Source organism: Centruroides sculpturatus, unplaced genomic scaffold (genome assembly GCF_000671375.1).
Source record: "Centruroides sculpturatus isolate CEXI.00-Female unplaced genomic scaffold, Cexi_2.0 scaffold139, whole genome shotgun sequence".
NCBI lineage: Eukaryota > Metazoa > Arthropoda > Arachnida > Scorpiones > Buthidae > Centruroides > Centruroides sculpturatus.
The window spans coordinates 866,432-891,777 of NW_019384370.1; the positions used below are offsets into that span (position 1 = coordinate 866,432).

The 25,346-nt window shown below is 32.8% G+C and overlaps 2 protein-coding genes across 3 annotated transcripts in view; both read left to right on the top strand.

Moving 5' to 3' along the window:
• Nucleotides 1-6,311, top strand: part of LOC111614545 (translocon-associated protein subunit delta-like) — a 25,971-nt gene extending 19,660 nt beyond the window's left edge. The window contains exon 6 of the mRNA XM_023355921.1: nt 6,161-6,311. Coding sequence (XP_023211689.1) covers nt 6,161-6,265 — 105 coding nt within the window. The 3' untranslated portion in view covers nt 6,266-6,311. The remainder of the gene's footprint in view (nt 1-6,160) is intronic.
• Nucleotides 6,312-14,807: 8,496 nt separating this feature from the next.
• Nucleotides 14,808-25,198, top strand: LOC111614238 (monocarboxylate transporter 9-like). Of its 2 annotated transcripts, none has more exons than XM_023355622.1 (4): nt 14,808-15,211; nt 21,369-21,512; nt 22,960-23,796; nt 24,834-25,196. In XM_023355622.1, exons 1-4 carry the CDS (start codon nt 15,019-15,021, stop codon nt 24,989-24,991), a joined length of 1,332 nt encoding a protein of 443 aa, XP_023211390.1. In that variant the 5' UTR covers nt 14,808-15,018; the 3' UTR covers nt 24,992-25,196. The 2 variants fall into 2 exon arrangements, with proteins under 2 accessions (XP_023211390.1, XP_023211397.1); XM_023355629.1 differs by lacking the exon at nt 14,808-15,211 and adding an exon at nt 20,663-20,928 and having other exon boundaries at nt 24,834-25,198.
• The last annotated feature ends 148 nt before the right edge of the window (nt 25,199-25,346 follow it).

A 25,346-nucleotide genomic window follows, 5' to 3' on the forward strand; every position in this document is an offset into this window, starting at 1 on the left:
AGAAGAAGGTTGTTGTTGCGTAGTTTTGCTCTTGTTAATAGGAAGAGTGCGATTTGGAAAGCGATTCGAAGATGTTTTTTGACGGTAGAGAGTATCGACCCCTGCCCCATCCTCCTGGGTAAGAGACATTTCATTACTATTTATTCGGATAAGAAATTGGTTTTAGCAATTAAAGGCTTTAAAGAAAAACTTCCATCTACAATATATAATTAGGCCTAATTAGATTAAATGTAAAGATTGCGACTTTACGATTTTTGTGTCTTCCTGTATTGCTGTCCGCAATAGAGGGCTTTATAAGGCACAGTTCAGGCCTGGCGTTAAGAAGATAATTTAGGGCTTTTCAATTTACTGTTGTTTAAACGCCTCTTTTATATCACAGATTAGGTCTAACTCTGGTACTGAAGGGTCGTTAATATGACGAAATTTACTAAAATTTTAAACAGAACTTCGTTTAATAAATATATTTAATATGTCTTTTTTGAAAATAACAGAAAAAGATTTAGACTAGCCGATTTATAAAAGGCCCTTCCCCTTGTCGAATAAACTTAAAAGCACGGAAATCTAATGTAGTTTGAGAGTAGAATTAAATAGTTATTGTGTTGTAAATTTTCTCTTTGCATATTTAGGGAGGGATTGGATGTGGACGTGCGAAGATTCGTCAGTCCACACAATTTGGATGATTTTAAATTTCGAGGCAGCAAGATGAAGAAAGGCCTCTCGAAGCAGTTCGAACCCTCGACCGATGAATTCGAAGGTTTGGACGTTTTTGAAAATAACATTAAGCTTGCTTACAGAAAAGCTGTGATGAAGGTTCGACCAATCTGTCAGACGGCCTGCCAACGTTTTAACAGGTAAATTACATTACTGTTGTATATAATAAACTAGTGTATATTGTATGTACGAGTAACGAGGGGTTATTCTGAGAAATACGAGGAATCATCGTCTTAATTTTTCAATAAATAGTAATAAGTTTAATAGTTTCTTACCCTCGTGAGAAATTACAGAAAATGTTTTCCAAGTGTTACCATTTTTAAATATTCATCGTAATTCAATTTGAAAATTATATATTTATAGTATTTCTTTCCTTGTTTAGTGAGAGATTGGTCGAAGATGTGGAGGATGAAGGAGTGAACAATAGTGAGAGCGCGGTTCCTCCACGAAACACCAAAACAGACGAAGACCCGGCAGAGCACGAAGACTGCGTGCAAGATAATCCTGGCCATTACAGGGATAGAAATAGATTGAAGAAATTCGGGTCGTTCTTTAAGAGCATGTGGAAACCCTTTAAGAGGTAAGATGTTGTACGCGCGAACAAAGTTCGATTCAGCCTCTGAAATTGGCAAAAAATCGAGTGTGGCGCTAAGCCCAAGTATCGATTACACCAACAATTTTTATAGAATTAAGATCTAAACACAAATTTGAGTTGGAAATGTTTGCGAATCGCATAACTTTCACGTATTGTTCGGCGCTGTATCGGCCTATTCGTTCGCCAAGCCAGTGTCATTACTGATTGGATGAAAAGTTAAGATAGAAATGAAAAAATAAGCTATTTTGAATGAAAAATTGAATTAAAAACGTCACCGAACCAATGAATTAGTAGAAAATTTCAAAATGTAACTTTCGTTCTTTGTAGGCCAACATTTACAGTCGATCGATACAACGCCGAAATATGTTTTAGTGGAATTCGAATCGAGTTATACGTTTCCAATGAATAATTATACTTCTTTTTCTACATTTAGATCCGTGCAGAAAGTGTGTAAAATGGCAAAAAGTGGAGAATGCGAGTACGTTCGGTTCGAGTAAGGATCTCTTTGCTTCCATCTGTCCATCGACAATAAGATCCGCTCTAGAATAAGATTTGCCATAAATTATTTGCTGGATCTGGGCCGAGTTGGCTAATTGTAAGTTCTATGGCAACTTTATTGTATTTTACACCAAACATTTTACGGTCTCGGTTTATAAATTCACAGAATATCTGACCGCGATTTCATAACACGCAATTAATGGCCGGGCAACATAAAAAATGGAAATATTTATGTACGGTATTAGCGTGAAAATGTATTATATTTTGATGCCATTGAGATCGTACCAACAGAAAAGCCACGTTTTTAGGGTATTGGGCATACATAGCCTGTATATTCCTGTCCAAGTACTCACAATAATACATCCTGGGTATAAGTTGCTGGTCTCTTGACACAGTGAAAGCAATAGTATAAATGAACTAGCAGGTAGGCCCGGCGTTGCTCGGGCAAAAGTAACGATAGCAAAGATTAAGATTATTATTGATAAGTTATAGTCAACCTTTCCCGTTTTCACAAAATGCAAGAATTGGTTCCCCTGTTTCCGGACTAATTAGAGAATTTTTAGATTGGTCTAAAAATGTTTGGTTTCCCACAAAAACATAAAAAACTGCATCTGCGTCTTTCACGTTGCTTTCTCTTAACAATTCCATTGTTATGTAACACTTCCATTGTTACTTAATACTTCCATTGTTCATGGAAGTGTTAAGGCTTAATCCTGTCTCTCTCCCCCGTGGGGAGGTATTTCGAAAAATCCCTTCTTAGTGTGCGTTCTCGTGACGTATCCTAACTGTGTACCAAATTTCAACTTTCAACTCCTAACCGTTTGGGCTCTGTGCTGATTATTATTATTATCAACTCGTCTCGATTATATATATAGATGTAGAAATTAAATTATCCAGTAATCTTACGTGATTACGAGGACGGGAACATCCTAAAATAATCCAATTGACAATGACATATTTGATACATACATGACACGTGGCAGTATGCAATTAATTGCGGTAAGCAATATCATTTGGCACGTAACTTTATTTCCATTTTAGAAGGAAATANTAATAGGAAATTTATTTAGTTTAGAATAGGTTTCTATTTCTATTATTAATTATATATTCCAAATATAAGTAAAAACAAGACAAGTTTGACAATTAAATTCCATAAATAGGCAAATTTAAAAGAAATCACATGTTTGAACAATATTAAAACTTGTTTTCATTCTAATTTTGACAAGCTTTTACACTTATGTTTTTGTACAAATAGTATGATTTCAAATTTTTAAAATGGAACTTCTGCTTGGTCATTAATTAAAATCTACATATACAGGGTTTTCCACTAGGGGTGCTTGAACTTTGACTGTGTATAGTGGCCATGCTAGTGAAGCTACAGCTGTCAAATTTGGAGGTTGGAGTAATTAATGTTAGGCAGATCATCATGGAAAATTACAGTGTTGAGCAACGTGTGCAAATCATTAAACTTTACTATCAAAATGAGTGCTCAGTTCAAGCTACATTCTGTGCGCTATGTGATTTTTACGGTGTACACAATCATCCTGTTGAGTCGACTGTTGTTTGTTGGACAAATTTGAATCAGCTGGTTTAGTAAACAATCAAACAACATCTGTACATTATTGAAATGTGAGGTCTGCAGAAAACATTGCTGCAGTGAACAAGAGTGTGCAGTAGGGTTTCTTTCCCGGGATTCCCGCCGTTTAGTCCCTACGAGAAAGATCCCGGGAAATTTTATTTTTCCGGGAAATCTCGCATTTCAATAATAATTTATCATGTCAGGTTTTCTTTCTATTATTTATTATACGAAAAGTTTCATCTTGAAGACTCGCCTAAGAGAGAATTTTTGAGGTTTCATGCTGCATATTATTTACCTATGTTTTACAAGTCTCTACTTGTTAGTTCATGTAATATCTATGTATTGTGTTTGCGCATCATTGAACAGCGGAGCACTCGCTGAAAGTAAATATCATTCATCGCACTTTAGTTTATTTTTTATTTCATCTTTAGAAATAAAATAGTATTCTTTTTCGTAATCATTAAAACTCCCAATGAAACGCTTTATTTTACTTTCATCTTATAATGTAGGAGAACATAAATTAATTGAGCCTAAAGTGTCCGTATGGGTGAGATTGGCCCTATACTTTTAGTTACTTACTAGAAAATAAATTAAATTATTCAAATTTATGATATTCCTGTATGATCTTTTTTATTCATATAAAATTCCACTTTACTATCTCATCCCGGAATTTCCCGGGATCCCGGGAAAAGAAATTATTTTTCCCGTAATCCCGCTGGAGGCAAATTTCCCGGGAAATGAGAAACCCTAGTGTGCAGGATAACCTGCAGTCAATTTGTTGTTGCACCCAAGAACTTGGCCTTTCACAGACCTCAACTCGGCAAATTTTGTGTCGAGACGGGCCTGCACTCCCCATACAAAATTCAATTGACCCAGGAACTGAAGGTAAACGACTATAGGCAGTGTCGAGAATTTGCTGACTGCGCTCTGGAGCAGTTGGAAGTGGACCCCAATTTCGGACAGAAAATCATCTTCAGTGACGAGGCCCATTTTTGGATGAATGGCTATGTAAACAAGCAAATTTGTTGCATTTGGGGAGATAACAATCCACATGAGACCCATCAGTTGCAAATGCATCCAGAAAAAGTCACTGTTTGGTGTGGATTTTGGTCTGATGGGGTCATTGGTCTGTACTTCTTCCAAAATGAAGCTGGCACCATCATAACTGTCTCCAGTGAGAGGTACAGGTTGATGATAATCAATTTTTTGTGGCCTAAATTGGGAGATATGGATCTCAAGGATATGGGGTTCCTACACAATGGCACTACTGCCACACAGCACATGCAACAATGGATCTTCTGCATGACAAATTCGATGGCATGGTTATCTTGCGTTTCAGTGACACCAGCTGGCCACTGAGATTATGTGGCTTAACGCCATTAGACTTTTTCTTGTGGGGCTACGTTAAATCATAGGTCTATGCAAATAAGCTGCAGACAATTGATGCCTTAAAAGTCAATATAACCAATGCCATCAATGATATCAAGCCCAATTTATGCAGTTGAATCATCAAAAATTGGACCTCTCGTATACGTGCTGCCCAGCAAAGCCACGGCAGCCATTTGGCCAATATTATATTTCATACATAACATAATCGAATACTCTTTCAAGTAAAAAAATAAAATTATTGATATCTCATACATAATTTGTTTTATTTAACTTTGAAGTTCAAGTGCCCTTAATGGAAAACCCTTTATATATAAAATTGCTTGTCCTGACTGACTCATTCACTGACTGATTCATCATCGCCCAGAGCAAACCAAATTTTATTTAGTTGTCAACTAAATAAAATTTGATGATAAAAATTGCCAAGTGCCTGAAAATAAATACAATAATAATTTGTGTTTGAATTACTACTAATAACTACTAGCACGGTTTCAAAGTACCAGAATTATTCTAAACATTTAGAACTGACTGTATATAATACAGTAGACTCTTATATATTGCTCATTTAGATATATTACACTATTTTGTCTTTCAAATATGAAACTGCTTTAGCCAATAATTTTAAAAAGTGGCTGTCATTGAATTTCTACTTGCAAAGAAATATTACCTTACTTATAATCATTGGCCTGATAACTACCATTGTATGAAAAACAATCCACAGAAAGGTAAGTCAGCTTGGAGATGGAAAATAGACAAAACTGGTGGATAGATCAGTTATAACCTGTCATCTGATATATTCCATATTTGGTTTGTCCTTGGACATGCACAATATAATGAGGGGCTATTGTACTGTATTGTATAAAATACAGTTTATCCATTGTAATTTACCATAATGTGAAGTCATATTTTTTGACTTTTTTTATTTTATACCTGAATTTATCATATGATTTTTATTCAACTTGTTTGAATTTAAATAAATTTTAATCTCGATAAAGTTGATACTTGAAAATCTTGATTAATCTTCTTTATCTTTGCCTTTTCCTATGTTTATATGGGGTCAGTGTTTCCTTCTCTAGTACATTTTTTCCATTTCTCCCTATCAAGGACTAATTATCTTGATTAAAAATCAAGATCTTCAAGTATTTATAAAACTTATTAACACTTGTGTAATCAAAGGGATAATTCAATTTGTTTTCATAATACATGGAATACAAATAAAAATTCAGGTAACTTTGCTTCTTTTTTGTGTATGTATTGGAATTCAGTTATGGGATTAAATATCAATAAATATATTAAAAGTAAGACATATTTTTAAATATAATTTATATTAAGTAATTTGTTTAAACAATAATTAAGAATTAGATTTTATATATATAATTATCTGTTTATAGGGAACACATCTTGGTCCTTGGGTACAGAGTGAGTTTGTTGCAGCTGTAACTGCAGTGTTATTATGGTATTTAGCTTATACTGCTAAATCAAAATTACAAGCTTAAAATTTTGTATTTCTTAAATTTATGGAAATAAATTTTTGAGAATAAATTTGTGAATTATTAATAAAAGAAAAAATTATATATTCTATTAACAAAATTTTTAATTATATGTAATTTTATAATGAAGTATCCCTATTTATGTTGTTTTAAAATATTACAAATTAATCCATCAATACTATAAGATGTTCAAGTATCAGTAAACACAGTCATCGTCATCATCATCCATTCCTATTAAATAATATCCAGAAGGTGTACAGGTCAATATGGTGAAAAATCAAACTTTTATACTATCATCCACTACTTTTCTCCAAACTTCAATCGACGGGCAAATTTTTAGCCTAGAATAAAGTTAAATTCCTCTCCTCTGAGGACTGCTTAACACTATCAATCTATTTTTGTCTAGGATGTCCCTTTGGTTTTTTCATTTGATTTTAGCTTCAAATACCTGTTTGGCAAGTTGCTCTTCTCTCATTTTTTCTAAATGGTCAAACCACCTCAGATTAGCTCACTTACTCTCATCTGAATATTAGTTACCTTGTGGTTTTTTCTTTTCTTCCTTTTTAATATGATTTTGCCATTATATCCATCTATTAACACCATTAATTTTTCTGAATACTCTCATTGCAGTTTGTAATTTTTGGTCAATTCCTTTATTTCTCATCCAACTCTCAGAACCATGTATCAATATAGCTAAAAATTGTGTTGTACATAGCTTGTTTTGTCTTGACTTATATCTTTCTTGTTCCAGATATACAGTATTTGCTCGAGTGGCTCCCTGCCTGAATTACCTTACTTAATTGATTGCTGATTTCTAAATCTAACTTTCCGTCTTCACTAAAAATTGTTCCTAAGTATGAGAACTTATTGACGTGTTCTAAGTATTTGTTACCAAGTTTAATTGTTAGTCCCTTTCTCTACCAATAGCCATAATCTTTGTTTTTTCATCTGGATCAACAAGGTACCCGCGTGTTGGTCAGGAAACCAGGACACTCAGTGCTAAATATGCTACTGGAACACATCGGGTTGGTACCATCAATGTTAGGAGCTGCCCATACGTCCACATTTTTCTTGAAATTTTTACTCTCCCCCTCTTGTCCCAGTTTGTCCACGTTTCCATAACCTCCTCACCTTCGGATGTCCAACAAAACAACCCCCCTTGAAATCTTTATCACTTTATGAATGGTAGATATCATAAGTAGAAACGAAACACACAAGAAATTCTGAAATAAATAAAATATAGAGAGTATAAAATTTAATGAAATACACCGACGTCCACTGAAACTCAATCCCTTCCCTCCCCTTGTCAAGGGGTGGGGAGTTGACTTTTCCGACATTTAAAATTTTCGTGGCGCCATCTGCTATCTTGCTTTATTACAAAAACTTTTTACATTTTTAACTAACATTATAAAATGGCAGAAAGCTTAATTTTGTGGGTAGGGCTGAGTTTTATATATTAAAAAAAATTGTAAATGTTAACGAGTAAAATCGTTATTGAGTCCGATCTTACTGGAGATACACACGACTCCCATTATCTCCCCATCCCCTCGACCTTTAACCACCAAAATTTAATAGTATCAATTTCCCTAATAAACCTCCTTGCAAAATTTCGACGAAAAGCACAGGAGTTATTAAGCTTCAAACAGTGTGAACAAAATCGTGCTATACACTAACAACATACATACTGAAATTACCCCCCCCCCTTTTTTGCATTTCTCGACATTTCAAGGTGTCCTCGAACAGGGCCGTGCGGTAGATTTTCCAAGTATGATGCAAGTCTTCGAAATGCCGCCCCTTATATAAATTATTAGTCGTATATAAGCTATAATTCTTATTATTTGGTATATCTTACCAGGGCCGTGCGGTAGATTTTCTAAGTATGTTTTTTATGCCGCCCCCTCACGGTGCCGCCTGATGTCGCCGATCTCTGCATCATAGCACGGCACGGCCCTGTCCTCAAAAATGTAAAAAGGGGGGTTATTTTTTGACGGATCGCCATACATTTCCTCTGTTATATATAACAGCCGCGAAAGTAAAAATTATCAAAAGAGATGTAACATAGATGATTAACTTTCTTTTGGGCAATTCACTTGTATTGGAATGTATTAGCTAGATTTGGGTAGTACTGTACAGTACGTGCATTTGTGGAATACCAAAAGCTGTATACTGTATTTTTGAATATTTTGAGTAACTTTATGAAATTGGCCTGTTTATTCAAACTTTTTCCTGCTCTAATGGATTTTTTACATAAAGTCATCTCAAAAGTGATAGGAAATAAAATTATTTCTTTAAACTATAATCATTTCATCTATGTAAATACACGTGTTTGTTACTGTTTTTCAAATTTCCATCGCAAGAGGGTGCTTTATCGTAGCGCTGTCTGATTTAGGCAGGAAGCGTATAACAACGTCACACAAAACTGCTATCGTAAACAAAACTTACAGAAACACGTGCTTTTACAGAGATATTTTACATAATTATTTTTTCCATATTTTCTAGATAATGAACAAAATTCAAAAAAATAAATAAATTGCAGAATTACAGACAGTAATGACAACAAACAGATAAAAGCGTTAATTTATACAAAAGTAAACAATAAATAGGAAAAAATTTATATTAATTAAAAACTGATTAAAGAATAAATTTAATATTGAATATAAAAATTTTACTGTGCTACGTTCCAGAAACAGAGCAGCATTTATATTCGTCATTGTAAGTTTTCGAACCGAATACAGTATGTCAATAAAATTTATAATTAGCCAGTAATTGCTACACAATAAACACAGGATTTTACACTTATTTATTGGAGAAATGAGACTTAAATCAAATATAATGTCCAAATCACATCAATATATAAAAGTCTGTTAAAAATACAAATTAATATAATTTAAAATTACAGTTTTATAAAAAAAATTTTAATTAGAAAATATATAAATTATTAAACATATTTCATATGAAATCATGGGAAAAAATATTGTCTGAGATCATAAACAAAGTCAAAAGAAATAAAATCCGACGAAGTTATAATGGTTTAATGAAAATAGCTAAAAATGTTACATTTTGAATGGAAAAGGCTCGTACTTGTTATTCGTGATCATCAGCGCTCTTTGGCATCCAAAGGGTAAAAATTACTGTACTTCTTTTGATAATAATATCAAATAACTTTAATAACTATATCATTAATAAATAGGCAGAGTATTCGTTGAATGTTTCTTCTGCCATCTTGAAACGGTGAATAACGAAGCCTTTGCTGCGTGGTAAAATGGCACAAATCAATCACAGTTCAATTATCGAAATGTTTTATGAATACGTTCAATGGTTGCCAACTCTAAGAGGCCGGAACCCGTAAGCCCCAATATTATTTTCAACGATGCCAGCTTCCTCAAAGTTGAAAAATAGAAATTATTTTTTTTAACATTCAACTTGGGGGCGAAATCTTTTAAAATATTACTGAGGGTCGAACGGGTTCCGGCCTCTTAGAGTTGGCACCTACGTTACGTTCAAACGTCGTTAAACTTTTTAAGGTTTAACAGTGGCGAAAAAACAAGAGTAATAAAGACAAAGGAAATCGGAATTACCATGATACAGGGGATAAAAAGGCAAATATAACGATAAGTGAGAAGACAACTTACGTTCAACCGAACCTCGGAAAAAGCAATCAGAAGTACCAAATTTCCGGAAGCCGTAGCTCTGGAAAAAACACTTGATCCGGAAAAGAAGAAACGCCGTTCGAGACAGCTCGACGAAACGAACCAGAAAATGTATATATATGCATAAGAATACAGAAAACTCTTGAAGATAAACTTTGCGAAACGAAGAACTGAGGTCTTGGATGACTGTTCAATCCATACTTTTGTTCTTCTGTTATTCTTGCACTGCAAAAAACTGTTTGTGTCGATTGGAACCAAAGAAAAATTTTCAATTGCACGTCAAAAGTCGAAAAGTGCAAGCATTATTTCCGGACTTTTCAAACATTCTCTATTTTTTTCCATCATTTTTATTTATCCATCATAATTTATGTCTTCAGGTTGGTTCAAAAGATACGATGAAGCCATTCCTCCCTATTCAGTGTTCTCATTTTCCTAAACATATCAAAAACAAATGGGCGAAATAAACAAATCTAACGGCAAAATTTCAGAAATTTTTAAAATTCTCAGCAGATAATAAGCTTCAAATTTCGTAAAAAATATCTTGCCCCCACAGACTATTATTGATTTTTACATCACGCTATAGAAGAAACCCCCGAATTGCTGGCACTGCATCTGGCAATGTGTGCACATCGTCCACTTTTACATTGGAATCAATGGAAACGTTTGGCTTTGTTCGGTGCCGCAGTTAGAGCCGGACAACGGGCCCCGTGCCTAAAGCTGGCCCGCCATTCAGGAGTTTAGTTTTTGATTTTTTAAGCTTTTCGTGGTAATATGACGTAGTGCTCCACAGGAAATGCATTAAACCACAGTAGCTTAAACCCTGTATCACGTTTAAGTATTTATGACAGAAAATGGTAAAAAAATTCTTCTTGTATTCGGATGGAGAAAACGGGAACGGTTATTTAATTACGAAGAAACGGATACGCGTACAAATAATCCCAAACACACTTCCACGGGAACTATTGTTTTTAACAATAATATATCTAGGAATAATTTGTACTTTTTGAAGAGCAAAAGGCCATTTTTGGTTGTCTTCGCAACATTTCTATTAGTGATGTAACGAATATTCGGTTACTATTCGGTATTCGGCCTATTCGGCCTATTTTTCACTATTCGGCCGAATACCGAATACCTAAAAACAGGAGTTATAAACAACAAAAACACAGTAAATAAATCATTTTGATATTTAGAGTTAATGTTATAGAGTTAGTGTTGTTTGTTTATATTTATTTATAACTTGTAACATGCACAAAATAAAAAAGAAAATAATATTAGTCACATGTATTCACAATTTATAATTACAAAGATCAGCATACGTACACTTCTATCGTTGGAAAATCCTCGCACATCTGAGGGTCTGACCCTGCCTATCCTTCTTTTTAAGCGCTCGTCTTTGCTCTTCCCTTTCTCTTTCCTCTATCGCTCTAATCCATGTAGGCTATGCCTGTGCATACATCACAATACGCGCTCACGATACCTTCGATTCGTCACTTTTCCGTCGTAGAGTTCCCATTTTAACATTACGTGACTCAGCCTGGTGATAACGGATAAAAGAGACAGATAGGACGTCGATATAAGTCACAGTTATGATTTCACAGATTCGCGACAACTTGATAGCCCGAACGGCCCCAGGCTTTCGCCCGTGCACGCTAAGTGACTTTCATTACAAGCATTTAGCTTTACAAAGTCTATGACAACAATTGTTTGGCATTGACGGCCGCGAATTTCGTGCCAATAAGCTGCTTCGACTCGTTCGATTATGTTATCGACTCAATTCCATATTTATTTTCACATTTTCACTTCGCGGTCCTTTTCTGTTCTTTCTCAGTTATTTACACGTGTAGGACATTTCATTGTTATCCATATTTGATATCATCACTTATCACATACTGCCATGACGCTCGTGTCTGTCCGCTTCAACTGTCAAGAATTAACGCGATTGGCGAAGCGTAGTGACAGCGGGCCAANGGACCTATATAAATGTTATTAAAAATCTGTTTAAAAATCCCTCGTTAAAGAATGAAACTTATGTAATTTGTAAAAACATAATGTTTGCAAAAATAAAGCAGTTTCTGCAGATCTAATCTTTTTCTGTTCTTTTGTAAGCAGATAAAAATCTTGCATTCCTTTTGAGAAAGGATAATTTTAGAGAAACAGTGAAAGTGGCAAAGGCACACTTGCCACTCCGAGGATTTTATTTATTTATTTTTTCACTCGGTCCTCTGGGCACTAAGAGGGCCTCTTTATTCACCAAGCCTGTTACGAGTTCGGCCAGGCCACGCGAGGCGTTGATCAATGACGACCCATAAATACTTGAGGTTCGGGGGTGTTCCTAATACTGTTATTGTGAACTAGCAGATGTGCCCAGCGTTGCTCGGAGAAAAAATAACGATAGCAAAGATTAAGATTAGTAGATTATAGCCGATCTTACCCGTTTTCACCGAGTGCAACAATTAGGTTTCGATACTAAGTATAAAATTTTTAGCTATCTGCTTACCACACTGGGATAACGATAATAAAGGTTGGCAGCAACCACTAACCGCTAAGTGATTAATTAATAACAAACGTTTTCTAGCCCCTTCTGGGTTCTTTTTCAGGTATACTAAATTCGAAAAATATGCTGGATGTTCTCAAATCATATAAATATAAAATCGAATATTAAGACGAAGAGTTCGAATAAAGCCAACTTATGCGCATGCGCTCCCCGCGTAAACTTTATATACGATGAAACACTAAATATCGTTGAGAATTTTTAGAAGGGTCTAAAAATATGTTCGATTTCTTGCATAAATGCAGAAAAGACATTTGAAATAGAATAGTAGAAGCCTTATTCTTCACGTTAAGGCTTAACGGTGGCGAAAAACAAGAGTAATAAAGACAAAGGAAATCGGAAATTACCACGACACAGGAGATAAAAAGGCAAATAAAACGATAAGTGAGAAGACAACTTACGTCGGCCGAACCTCGGAAAAAGCACCAGAAGTACCAAATTTCCGGAAGCTGTAGCTCTGGAAAAAACACTCGATCCGGAAAAGAAAAAACGCCGTTGGAGACAGCTCGACGAAACGAACCAGAAAATGTATTTATATGCAGAAGAAAAGAGAAAACTCTCGAAGAGAAACTTTGCGAATCGAAGAACTGTGGTCTTGGATGACTGCTCAATCGATACTTTTGTCCTTCAGATATTCTTGCACGGCAAAAAACTGTTTGTGTCGATTGGAACCGAAGAAAAATTTTCAATTGCGCATCAAAAGTCGAAAAGTGAAAACGTTATTTCCGGACTTTTCAAACATTCTTTAATTTTTCCATCATTTATAATTTATGTCTCCGGGTTGGTTCAAAAGATAATGATGGAGCCATTCCTCCCTATTCAGTGTTCTCATTTTCCTAAACATGTCAAAAACAAATGGCCGAAATAAACAAACATCTAACGGCAAAATTCCGGAAATTTTAAAAATTCTTAGCAGATATTAAGTTTCAAATTTCGTAAAAAATATCTTGCCCCACAGACTATTATTGATTTTTACATCACGCTATAGAAGAAACCCTTGAATTGCTGGCAATGCATCTGGCAATGTGTGCACATCGTCCACTTTTACATTGGAATCAATGGAAACGTTTGGCTTTGTTCGGTGCCGCCGTTAGAGACGGGCAACGGGCTCCGTACCTAAAGCTGGCCCGCCCTTTAGGAGTTTAGTTTTTGATTTTTTTAATATTAGGTTTATGGATAAAGTATGTGGATACTGCAGTACTCGGAAGTGGAAGAATGAATTACAGGGCGTGTGCTTCTCTTTTAGCAAAATTACACTGGATTCTTTCTTCCCGATCTTCTTCTATCATTGATAAATGGGGCTTATCCTGACACTAAACATTTCTTAAAGAACATTAGAGCTTACAGTAGGGCCTTTAAAATGACATGTTTTGGTGCCACTGAAATACTCGAAAGAAATTTTATGGCAACATTCTAAATTTAAGGACAGATATATCATTTAATAGGTTCTTTACTTTCTGCACAAGATGAAGCTGCCATTGAAGATATTTGGCAGATTTTTTTTTTTTTTGTTGAAGACTATCAATCCTAGTTAAGTCAAAGAATGGCTCAACTTCCAACTTTAAAGTTTAACTTAATAAGTGATTTTCAGATAATGATTCATGAATGCAACTCATATAAAGTTGCTTTTCACATCGCCAACTCTATGTTGCATGCTCACGTGTTAGTAGCTGCAAATCTCTGCTTATTTCTACCCCTGATAATATTACACGAAATGTATATCAGGAGGTTATGCAATAAATTAATCTAGAAAATATATCGCACATCTTTAATAGGTATACTATATTATGAATCTGTAACAAACAATTCTCCAGAGATATACTCTTTAGATAAGTAAATATAATTTCACGAAATAAGTATTTCCCGTCAATGACAGGTAACACAGCTAGTAATAAATAAATGTATACATAATATAGTAAAAAATAAATATTCATAAGAAAAATTATATGTGCATAACACCGGTTATTTCATTTAAAATGAAATTTTCTTTCAATCAAAAATGTATCTATAATTGTCCATATTTAGTTCAAATTATTTTAATTTAGAAATAGCGAGACATTGGGCATGTTTCTAAAGGCAATTATCATGCCACTTTTAATTAAGACTTAATGTTCATTGCTTTTCTTATGTAAATGAAAAGTATTAATTTAAATAACTATTGTAATCTTCTGCTGGTTTATTTAATTCACAAAAAATAGAAAATTTCAAAAAGTATTTTAAAATTTTCCGTATTTCAAAAAACTATTTTAAAAATACTTTTTGAAATAGTCCACATGTAAATTTCACAAATCCAATCATTAATTTTACTGCGTTAAGCTTTTGGAGCGTTTACGAATGAAGATATTTTTCCTGCACGTCATTTTAAGAAAGTTTTATTTTCAAATTATCTAATCAAAAACGATAGCTAAATCAAAATCATTTCAATTAAACGCTCTTTAAACTTATACTTCTTCGAATTGATAACTAAAGATAAGTTATTAACGTTAATGAATGCTGATATTTAATGATAGTTTTCTTCATTATTTTTTCAAACATTTTGAATCAAGACAATATCTATTATGGAAGTGAATTTTATAGACAGAGGTTGGGCTTGGGTCATAGCATTTGCATGCTTTTGGACACATTTTACAGTCGCAGGAGTTATTCTTACGTCGGGAGTTGTATTTCCGGCAGTGGTACATAGTTTTCATGTTTCTAGAGAGGAAGCATCGTGGCCTTTTACTCTTGGAAATATATTTGCTTTTATAGGAAGTAAGTATCTTAAAATTAAATAAATTTAATTAAAATTTATACTATTCATAACAAATGTCTGTGTTAATCGTTCTTCGCAACGAGTCATAATAGAAACTTTTAAAATAATTAATATTTTCTAAAAGTTTTTTAAATATAAATGAGTACATTTTAAGAAATAAAATTAATATATTCTTACTTTTCAATATTAACTTTTTATAGTTTACTAAACGAACAACGATAATTGCCTGATAAATTTAATGATTCTATTGTCATGCACAGTATCGGCTTCAGGCTGATTAAAGAGCGTGCGTAAACAAATTGAAAGCATGAATCAGCATGCGCTAGTAAAAGAATATAGTCCTATAGCTATGTTTACAACGTTAAGATCGCATATCGAATTTGGTAAAATACAAAGTCGCCTGGTAATCTGGTATTGATCCAGAAAGTACCGGATTAACGAACTTCTATTGTATTATATATGCAGCTGCTACTTTTTTCTCTTTTGTTCTAAATTAAATCTGTAATTCGAATTTATTTTTTAATGGTATTTGTCTTTTGTAATTGCTAATACAGAAAAAGAAAAATTCTTATGTCGACTGCTATATTTGAAATTTTTGAAATCCTGTATACTTCCGAACAGAGTACAATTTTTTTTTCTACTAATTACAACCTGGATAACAGTTTGTGGTTTGGAAAAGAAATTAAATATACAGTAATAAATTTTATCAACACTCAACAGGCTATTATGCAAAACATTTTCTTATTCAAAACATATTTCGATCTAAGCTAGATCTAAGTTTCCAACTTTTAAAGTTACAAATTCCGAACACAGTATGAAAAGCACCAAATTGAAAAGGTGATGAGCAAAAGAAAACTTACAAACAAACCAGGAAATACGTTTTCTTTTCCTCGATGATGATGGATAGCTGAGGAACTAAGAGAGTATTAAATGCAGAGAGTGGAATACAAAACAATCGCTGTATAGTTTGTTGGAAAGAAAATAAACTTTACAGATAGATAATATTAGAGATAGAGAAATCATGAATTTAATAATAGTTGTCGTAATAGGGAAAAGCTAAAAAATGAATGTAATCCTTATCTTAAATTCGCTTCAACTGCCCTCTTCTGATATGGAAAAAGTAAAAAATATAAATCTAATTCCTGTTAGTATATATGTTATCTTAAAGAATATCAAATGTACATACATGATAAGTTGATTATATTTGCATGTCCTATTTCTAAAAATTCGATGAAATAGATTAAAGTTTATAAGGTTTAAGCAGAAAAATTCATCAATTGTGAAAGAACGTTTCGCAAACGTTCTTTCACAATTTCACCCGAGAAAATAGTTTAAATGAAAATGGCCAACAAATCAATTCGAAAAACTATTATAAAATTAAATATTTTATAATAAAACTTTACACAAACTAAAGCTTGTTTAGCAAATATTTTCTACTTTAGATAAGAAAACAACATAGTAATTTCATAATCTTTCCAAATCAAGTACACCTGTAATATAGTCATTCTGTTTTATAAAATTTATTTTTTACATATAATATGCAGTATTTTTATCGTGAATTCTTCTATTTGACTGATTATCGTGAAGCATGCTTTTTTGGTCCCATCAGCTGTCAAATAGATAAAACAATTGAACGCCGGTTGCAGTTTTGTGCCTGACATACGATCTTCCTCGTGGAGTTATCGGGTTTCCTTCCCGTGCCTAACATCTAAATGGACAGGTTTTCTGTAAAGATCTCTCGAAGGCACCCTTTGACAGATTGCCTTTGCCTTTATGTTGTTGCCTTGTCAAAACCGTGCTTTCTTGGAACTTGGAATAAAAATAATTTGAGAATTCTATTAGGTGGTCTCAAATTTTTACCGTCATATAGTATGTGTAAAACAACTCTTATTTTAACGAGAAGGGGCTAATAAGGAAAAGAGTATGAATACTACTTATTGGGCTGCAATTTGAAAGAAATGTAGATCTATAAATTCCCACTGTCGTGTCTGTCCTTTCTTAATCTCGGTTGGAGTTAGATAGATGAAAGCCGTGACCAGATATGGAAATATTATGGGCAGGAGGCCCAATTAACCATATGCAAACAGGAAATCACTTTATTTCAATTCAAAACTTCCCCTGAAAGGAGTTAATATATGACCGATACGACTCTATTGCTAACAGGAAAAGTACGATGTACAGGGCCAAGACGCTACTAATTTGAGGTGGAGAGCATATATTTTCAATTAAATAAATTAAAAATATGATTAAAAATTGCAGCCCGGCATTGTTACGATGTCACAATAAATAATTGCTCGTTTATTTTTTATATTCATCTATATTGAGTAATTTTTATAATTCTAATTTATAGTTTTAGAATGTACTGTACAATCTATTCTCACCATCTTTTTTAGTTAAGGCAACAAAATAGCATACTATTATAGAAATACCCCTTGCAAAAGCTGCGGTACTTAGGGCTTCAGTCTGATTTGCACTTAATAATTATGATCTGCCACTATTATANCCGAATATTCGGCTATTCGGCCACGCTCCTGGCCGAATATTCGGTATTCGGCCTGAGGCCGAATATACTATTCGTTACAACACTAATTTCTATATTAAAGACGAGGACGACCTTATGAATCATTTATGGATTTAGATTTAGCATCGAAGAACCAATATAATCGGGATATAAAGGTGACGATTTGTACGAAATTCAAATATTTCGTGTCTATGCTAAGTTGATATAACCAATGAATTGCAATGTTTGAATACGTTCCCGAATCTATTGTCCATACAACACAAATATGCGAAAAATTAGATTTTGACGACGTAGTTAGGGGTTTGGCTCTGGCTCCGTTAATCAAAAATAGGAGTAAATGAAGACGTTTCCCAAATAGAATAACAGGGCTAACGAGAAGTGTATCTTAGACAATGCGATTATTGCTTTAAACTGAGCACCTGTCTTCGCTTGCAATAATAAAATTAACGTATGGTTATAGTTATAAATGCAAACACTTCTGGTGAGAAAAATTTGCCACGGGAAAAAATATTGTCTGAGATCATAAACAAAGTCAAAAGAAATAAAATCCGACGAAGTTATAATGGTTTAATGAAAATAGCTAAAAATGTTACATTTTGAATGGAAAAGGCTCGTACTTGTTATTCGTGATCATCAGCGCTCTTTGGCATCCAAAGGGTAAAAATTACTGTACTTCTTTTGATAATAATATCAAATAACTTTAATAACTATATCATTAATAAATAGGCAGAGTATTCGTTGAATGTTTCTTCTGCCATCTTGAAACGGTGAATAACGAAGCCTTTGCTGCGTGGTAAAATGGCACAAATCAATCACAGTTCAATTATCGAAATGTTTTATGAATACGTTCAATGGTTGCCAACTCTAAGAGGCCGGAACCCGTAAGCCCCAATATTATTTTCAACGATGCCAGCTTCCTCAAAGTTGAAAAATAGAAATTATTTTTTTTAACATTCAACTTGGGGGCGAAATCTTTTAAAATATTACTGAGGGTCGAACGGGTTCCGGCCTCTTAGAGTTGGCACCTACGTTACGTTCAAACGTCGTTAAACTTTTTAAGGTTTAACAGTGGCGAAAAAACAAGAGTAATAAAGACAAAGGAAATCGGAATTACCATGATACAGGGGATAAAAAGGCAAATATAACGATAAGTGAGAAGACAACTTACGTTCAACCGAACCTCGGAAAAAGCAATCAGAAGTACCAAATTTCCGGAAGCCGTAGCTCTGGAAAAAACACTTGATCCGGAAAAGAAGAAACGCCGTTCGAGACAGCTCGACGAAACGAACCAGAAAATGTATATATATGCATAAGAATACAGAAAACTCTTGAAGATAAACTTTGCGAAACGAAGAACTGAGGTCTTGGATGACTGTTCAATCCATACTTTTGTTCTTCTGTTATTCTTGCACTGCAAAAAACTGTTTGTGTCGATTGGAACCAAAGAAAAATTTTCAATTGCACGTCAAAAGTCGAAAAGTGCAAGCATTATTTCCGGACTTTTCAAACATTCTCTATTTTTTTCCATCATTTTTATTTATCCATCATAATTTATGTCTTCAGGTTGGTTCAAAAGATACGATGAAGCCATTCCTCCCTATTCAGTGTTCTCATTTTCCTAAACATATCAAAAACAAATGGGCGAAATAAACAAATCTAACGGCAAAATTTCAGAAATTTTTAAAATTCTCAGCAGATAATAAGCTTCAAATTTCGTAAAAAATATCTTGCCCCCACAGACTATTATTGATTTTTACATCACGCTATAGAAGAAACCCCCGAATTGCTGGCACTGCATCTGGCAATGTGTGCACATCGTCCACTTTTACATTGGAATCAATGGAAACGTTTGGCTTTGTTCGGTGCCGCAGTTAGAGCCGGACAACGGGCCCCGTGCCTAAAGCTGGCCCGCCATTCAGGAGTTTAGTTTTTGATTTTTTAAGCTTTTCGTGGTAATATGACGTAGTGCTCCACAGGAAATGCATTAAACCACAGTAGCTTAAACCCTGTATCACGTTTAAGTATTTATGACAGAAAATGGTAAAAAAATTCTTCTTGTATTCGGATGGAGAAAACGGGAACGGTTATTTAATTACGAAGAAACGGATACGCGTACAAATAATCCCAAACACACTTCCACGGGAACTATTGTTTTTAACAATAATATATCTAGGAATAATTTGTACTTTTTGAAGAGCAAAAGGCCATTTTTGGTTGTCTTCGCAACATTTCTATTAGTGATGTAACGAATATTCGGTTACTATTCGGTANATTTGCACTTAATAATTATGATCTGCCACTATTATATCTAAAACTGTTTTTTCTTCACAAAAAAAACTGATATGAGATTTTTAAAAATTTATTACGCAAGATCTTTTACTATTTTAAAAATTATTTTACTTTAATACACTAATTTTAAAATAGTAATTATGATAACCTATTTTAAAATCAGTATGTCAGTATTATAAGTAAACAAACTGCTGTTGCATTTTCTTTGTTTTAAAATTTCGTTATTCGTATGTTATATTTTATATTAACTTCAAATCAAATCATTAAATTTTATATAACAAGGTTTAGTTTTTTTTGAGTGCGCACACTTACAGACTATCTAAAATTTCCAATATGAAAGTAAATATGTAATAAAACAAAGTCTATGTTTACCCTTCCGCTTCCTTTTATGTCAGTATTATAAGTAAACAAACTGCTGTTGCATTTTCTTTGTTTTAAAATTTCGTTATTCGTATGTTATATTTTATATTAACTTCAAATCAAATCATTAAATTTTATATAACAAGGTTTAGTTTTTTTTGAGTGCGCACACTTACAGACTATATTTAATCTAAAATTTCCAATATGAAAGTAAATATGTAATAAAACAAAGTCTATGTTTACCCTTCCGCTTCCTTTTATAAAGAGAGATTATTCAGTTTCGATATTAGTGAATGTGAAACTTAGTGCTGTCATCTACTGGACAGCTGAAAATTTTGAAGAGTTGAATAAGAATGGAATTAAACTCTGTAGACAAAGGTTGGGCATGGGTGATAGCATGTGCGTGTTTCTGGACTCATTTAACAATTGGAGGAATTATATTTTCATCGGGTGTTATATTCTCATCAGTTGTAAATACATTTCATGTTTCTAGATTAGAAGCTTCATGGCCTTTCACTATTGGAAATATATTTGCTTTTATAGGAGGTAGGTTTTTACAATAAAATTCCTACGATTAAAAAATATTAACGATTTTTAAATTAATTTTTTTTATAAGTTTTAAGTTTAGTACTGTAATTAGGCTGTAATTTGAAAAAAAAAAATTGTCATCCGTCTGTCTTTAACGGAAAAGTATGATATACAGAGGCAAGACACTACAATACTAATTTAAAGTGGAGAGCATAGATTTTAAAGTTAAATTTAAAATATGATGAAAAATTGCAGCCTGGCATTGTGAAGATGCCACAATAAATAATTGCTCGTTTTGTAATGCATGCTATCGTTTTAGAATTTCTTTTATGAATTACAGTATAATAATAGCAGTGTATTCACTTACGTGTTCGCCTCCGATAATCGGGGTTCTACTACATTTAATGTTCTAAAAGTATTTTTAATAAAATAATAATAATAATAATTTTTACTTTTAGTTAGCATTTCTGGTTTGCTGCTGAAAATTCTGTCCGTCCGAGTCCAAGTAGTGTCTTCATGTTTAATATGCTTTTTTGGAATTGCATTTTCATATTTTTCTAAAGACATATATTCCTTAAGTATACTGTATGGAGCACTTAACGGTAAGTTTCTAAATTTATTTTTAGTAGTTAACATTTTATCTATAAAAAATCATTTTTTTAATTTTAAAAATTAAATACAAGATTCACCTGAAAGATTAATTAAAATTTTAATATTTTTAAATGTTAAGCTTTTGAAACTGAATACTTTTACATTATAGTTTTTTTTTTTAAGAACATAAAATCAACTATCGAACTTTATTTAAATAACGAGATTTTAATTGGTGGTAAACTAACCCATTCAAACTTTACAGAAATCAGATTGTTACTTGTTAAACATTTTTCTAAACATTGTATATTTACTTCTCTTTACCTTCGCTACATGCAGCACTGACAACTTTCAATAACTTTTTTACAATAATACAGGGTGTTTAATGAATTGCGCTAAGATCATTTGTAATGAATTGTAAATAAACCAAACAACTTAGGAAGATGTACTTGATAGCAAATCATACAGCAGTTCCCAGTTGTTAACAAATACTCGCCATTAGCAGATTCCAATATGGGTTATATTTGTGACGCGAACAACATCCAACCGATATTTAATTTCTCGCAATGTGTTCCACAGCATTTCCGGAGTAACCGTTTGTATGACTTCAGTAAATCGTCGCTTAAGTTCACCAATGTCACTCGCTTTCGTTTGTACACAAGGCCTTTCACATAACACCAGAAAAAAAAAACCAGAGGCACAAGGTCTGGCGATCGTGGACTGCCGGACTACTGCCTTACAATTCCCTGTCTGTTTTCAATCTCTCTTTCTCTCTAAAAAACACATAATAATTATTCGCACGGACATAACTAGTTTCTCTAATATAGATTCAAAAAAAAATTATAGCACACCTTCATTTGCGCGTTTTATCTGAATTTTCGAAGTATGAAGTTTTCACTCTTCTAGTAAAATGTGATTTACACTTTAACATTAAATAATTCATTTGTATATCTATTTATCATACAGTGTGCCTATTAATGAATGCAATTTTACGCTAGATATCAATATATATATATATATATATATATATATAATCTCAAAGATTGGATTTTACTTGTTTTATTCTTTTCCTCCAGTTGTACGCTACAATTTTGAATATGGTTAAATTTTTCATAACTTTACAAAGATTTTATTCTAAGATGTAATAATATTTTCAACATATTCATAATGCTTAGAAATTTTCATGTTAATGAATGTCAAATTTTAAATAATTCACTGCACTTGAATATGAAATGTTTCTTCAAGAGTAATAAAACTCTTGAAGAAACATTTAAAATGTCAAGCCTTAACCTTATGAACTTAACCTCCCCAGTAAATTCAAGTTTTTTTTAATATTGTTACAATATTTAAATAGGCATTTAAAAATTTTATGGATTTTTATTTTATTATGTAAGAAGAAACTGAAGTTTCTTTTTCTAATAGTCGTTAATATGAAGTGCTTATTCTATTCGTATTTTTCAGGTTTCGGTGAAGGGTTGGTCAATGGATCCAGCATAATCCTTATTTCTCAATATTTTAATAAATATAAAACTATCGCTACCGGGATATTGTTTGCAGGATTATCAGCAAGTTGCATGATTCTTCCACCATTAATAACTTATCTTATAGAAGAATACGGCATTAACGGCTGTTTCTTATTACTTTCCGGAATTGCTTTAAACGGTTTACCAGCGGCTTTATTATATCGTTCCGCACCAAATATTGAAAAAGATATAGATGATGAAAAAATAGAATCAACTTCTATAGACTCTAGAACTTCAGATCAGTTTTCATTGGTTACAAAAGAAACGGAGAAATCAAGCAAAATTCGAAATGTTATCGACGAACTAAAGCAATGGCGACAAGTGTTTCGATATCCAATGTATTATCTTATTACAATTTCGTTCGGATTGTTTTGTTTTTGTTACTACTCTTATCTTCTCATCATTGTAGATTACGAACTAGATCATGGAATTGAAGAAGAAACGTCTTCATTTTTAATTACAATATTTGCAGTGTTTGATTTGCTTGGAAGATTGACTATTGGATGGTTTATTGATTTTAAGTTTTTGACTTTGAGAACTGTTTCGATCATAATGTTTTTGCTATTAGGCATTTTATATACCACATTGCCTTTCTGTGTAGATTTTCTCCCCTTATGTTTTTCTGCTGCGTTTTCTGGTTATGTGGATGGATGCATATTTACGAATTGGATCGTTTGTTTTACCGAATATTTGCCCTTATCAAACCTTACAGGTGCTTTGGGAACTGGCGCTTTATTATTGGGTGTTATATCATTATCTCTGCCTTTTCTCATAGGTAAGTTAATTTTCCTTTTTAAACTTAATAAAAATAGATTTTTGATGCGATTTTTCATAATTTTGTTAAGCAAACTTTAAAAATATCATTCCATTATTTTTAAAATAAACTGTTACATATTGTTATTCCTCGCTAACTCTATTAATTTATAAAATCTGAATTAATGAAATAAGGGTTAAAATTAAGAAATAAAATTATATACTGTTAAAATACAGTATATAATTTTATTTCTTAATTTTAACCCTTATTTCATTAATTCAGATTTTATAAATTAATAGAGTTAGCGAGGAATAACAATATGTAACAGTTTATTTTAAAAATAATGGAATGATATTTTTAAAGTTTGCTTAACAAAATTATGAAAAATCGCATCAAAAATCTATTCATACTTCCTGACCAGACAGAAGCCTCAAAACTGAACGAATACTGAATACAGAAGAGCATCGTTTATCCGAATCAATTGGGGACCGGGGTTGTTCGGGAAAAAAAATCGATATTTCGGATAACCGATTATGTACGAAAAAATATATTAACCTATCCTATGTTGAAATTTTTCTCCGTTGCGTGTCGCTTCGCGTTGAATTTTCGTCGATGTTAAGCCTAACGAAGACTATTGTATGGTTAAAAATTACTTCTTTATTTTGTACAAACAAAATAAATATATTGAAAAATATAAAAAACAATAAAGAATTATACTTCAGAAGTTAATTTAGTATCAAAAACGTAAAATATTTGAGTAGCCCAAGACATTGCCAAAGATTGCAGCGCCACAGCACTGGCGAAAATTTAAATTTGCCGACTGGAATTCTTTCGGATAAACGACTCTCTACTGTACTAGCGATTCTCATTCTTATTGATTTGAGGTTATAAACTCTAGCAATCAACTTTATTGACAGCTACGGTTAAGAGCGTAGCTGTCACTAAAGCCTTAGTATGAAGCCTTTCAGCCTTATTTTCAGCCTTAGTATATTTTATTTTATGTAATTAATAGCTTATTGTGTAGAATTTTTTAATTACTTTTTAAAATTAATTTACAGGTTTCTATAGAGACGTTTATCAAAGTTATGATTTGTTATTTTACACGTTTGGAGTGATGCAATGCTCGTGTGCGATATTTTGGATACTCGAACCTTTTTTCTTAAAGCTTCAGAATAAAATTACAAACAAGGCAGCTGAACTAAATGGCAGAAATTGAAGAAACGGATGTTTACTGTTAATTTGTTTGAAAATTAGGAATTCAAATATTTACTGTTACGCGATATCAAAACAGATTATTATAAACTACAATTTCGTAAGAGTTCAATTAATTCATATGAGATATTTTAATAACTGTGTGTGTTTATATTGTTTTAAGAAATAATTTTTGTAAATATTGTTTAGTTTTGTAATAAGTGATATTTTTATTAAAAATATTTATTTTTAATTCATCACAGATGAAATAATCCTTCTTCACTTTATACATTTTAAGTCCATAGAAATAAGTGAATACGTGAGAATCAAAACGAGATAAGTCACAATGCCGAGGGTATTCAAGTAAAGTCGGGTTTAGT

Excerpts from the sequence above, each read along its gene's own strand:
- LOC111614238 (XM_023355622.1), top strand. The coding sequence starts at position 15,019 with ATGGAAGTGAATTTTATAGACAGAGGTTGGGCTTGGGTCATAGCATTT. Across the intron at positions 15,212-21,368 it reads TATATTTGCTTTTATAGGAA|TTAGCATTTCTGGTTTGCTG; the intron begins GTAAGTATCTTA and ends TTTTACTTTTAG. Across the intron at positions 21,513-22,959 it reads ACTGTATGGAGCACTTAACG|GTTTCGGTGAAGGGTTGGTC; the intron begins GTAAGTTTCTAA and ends CGTATTTTTCAG.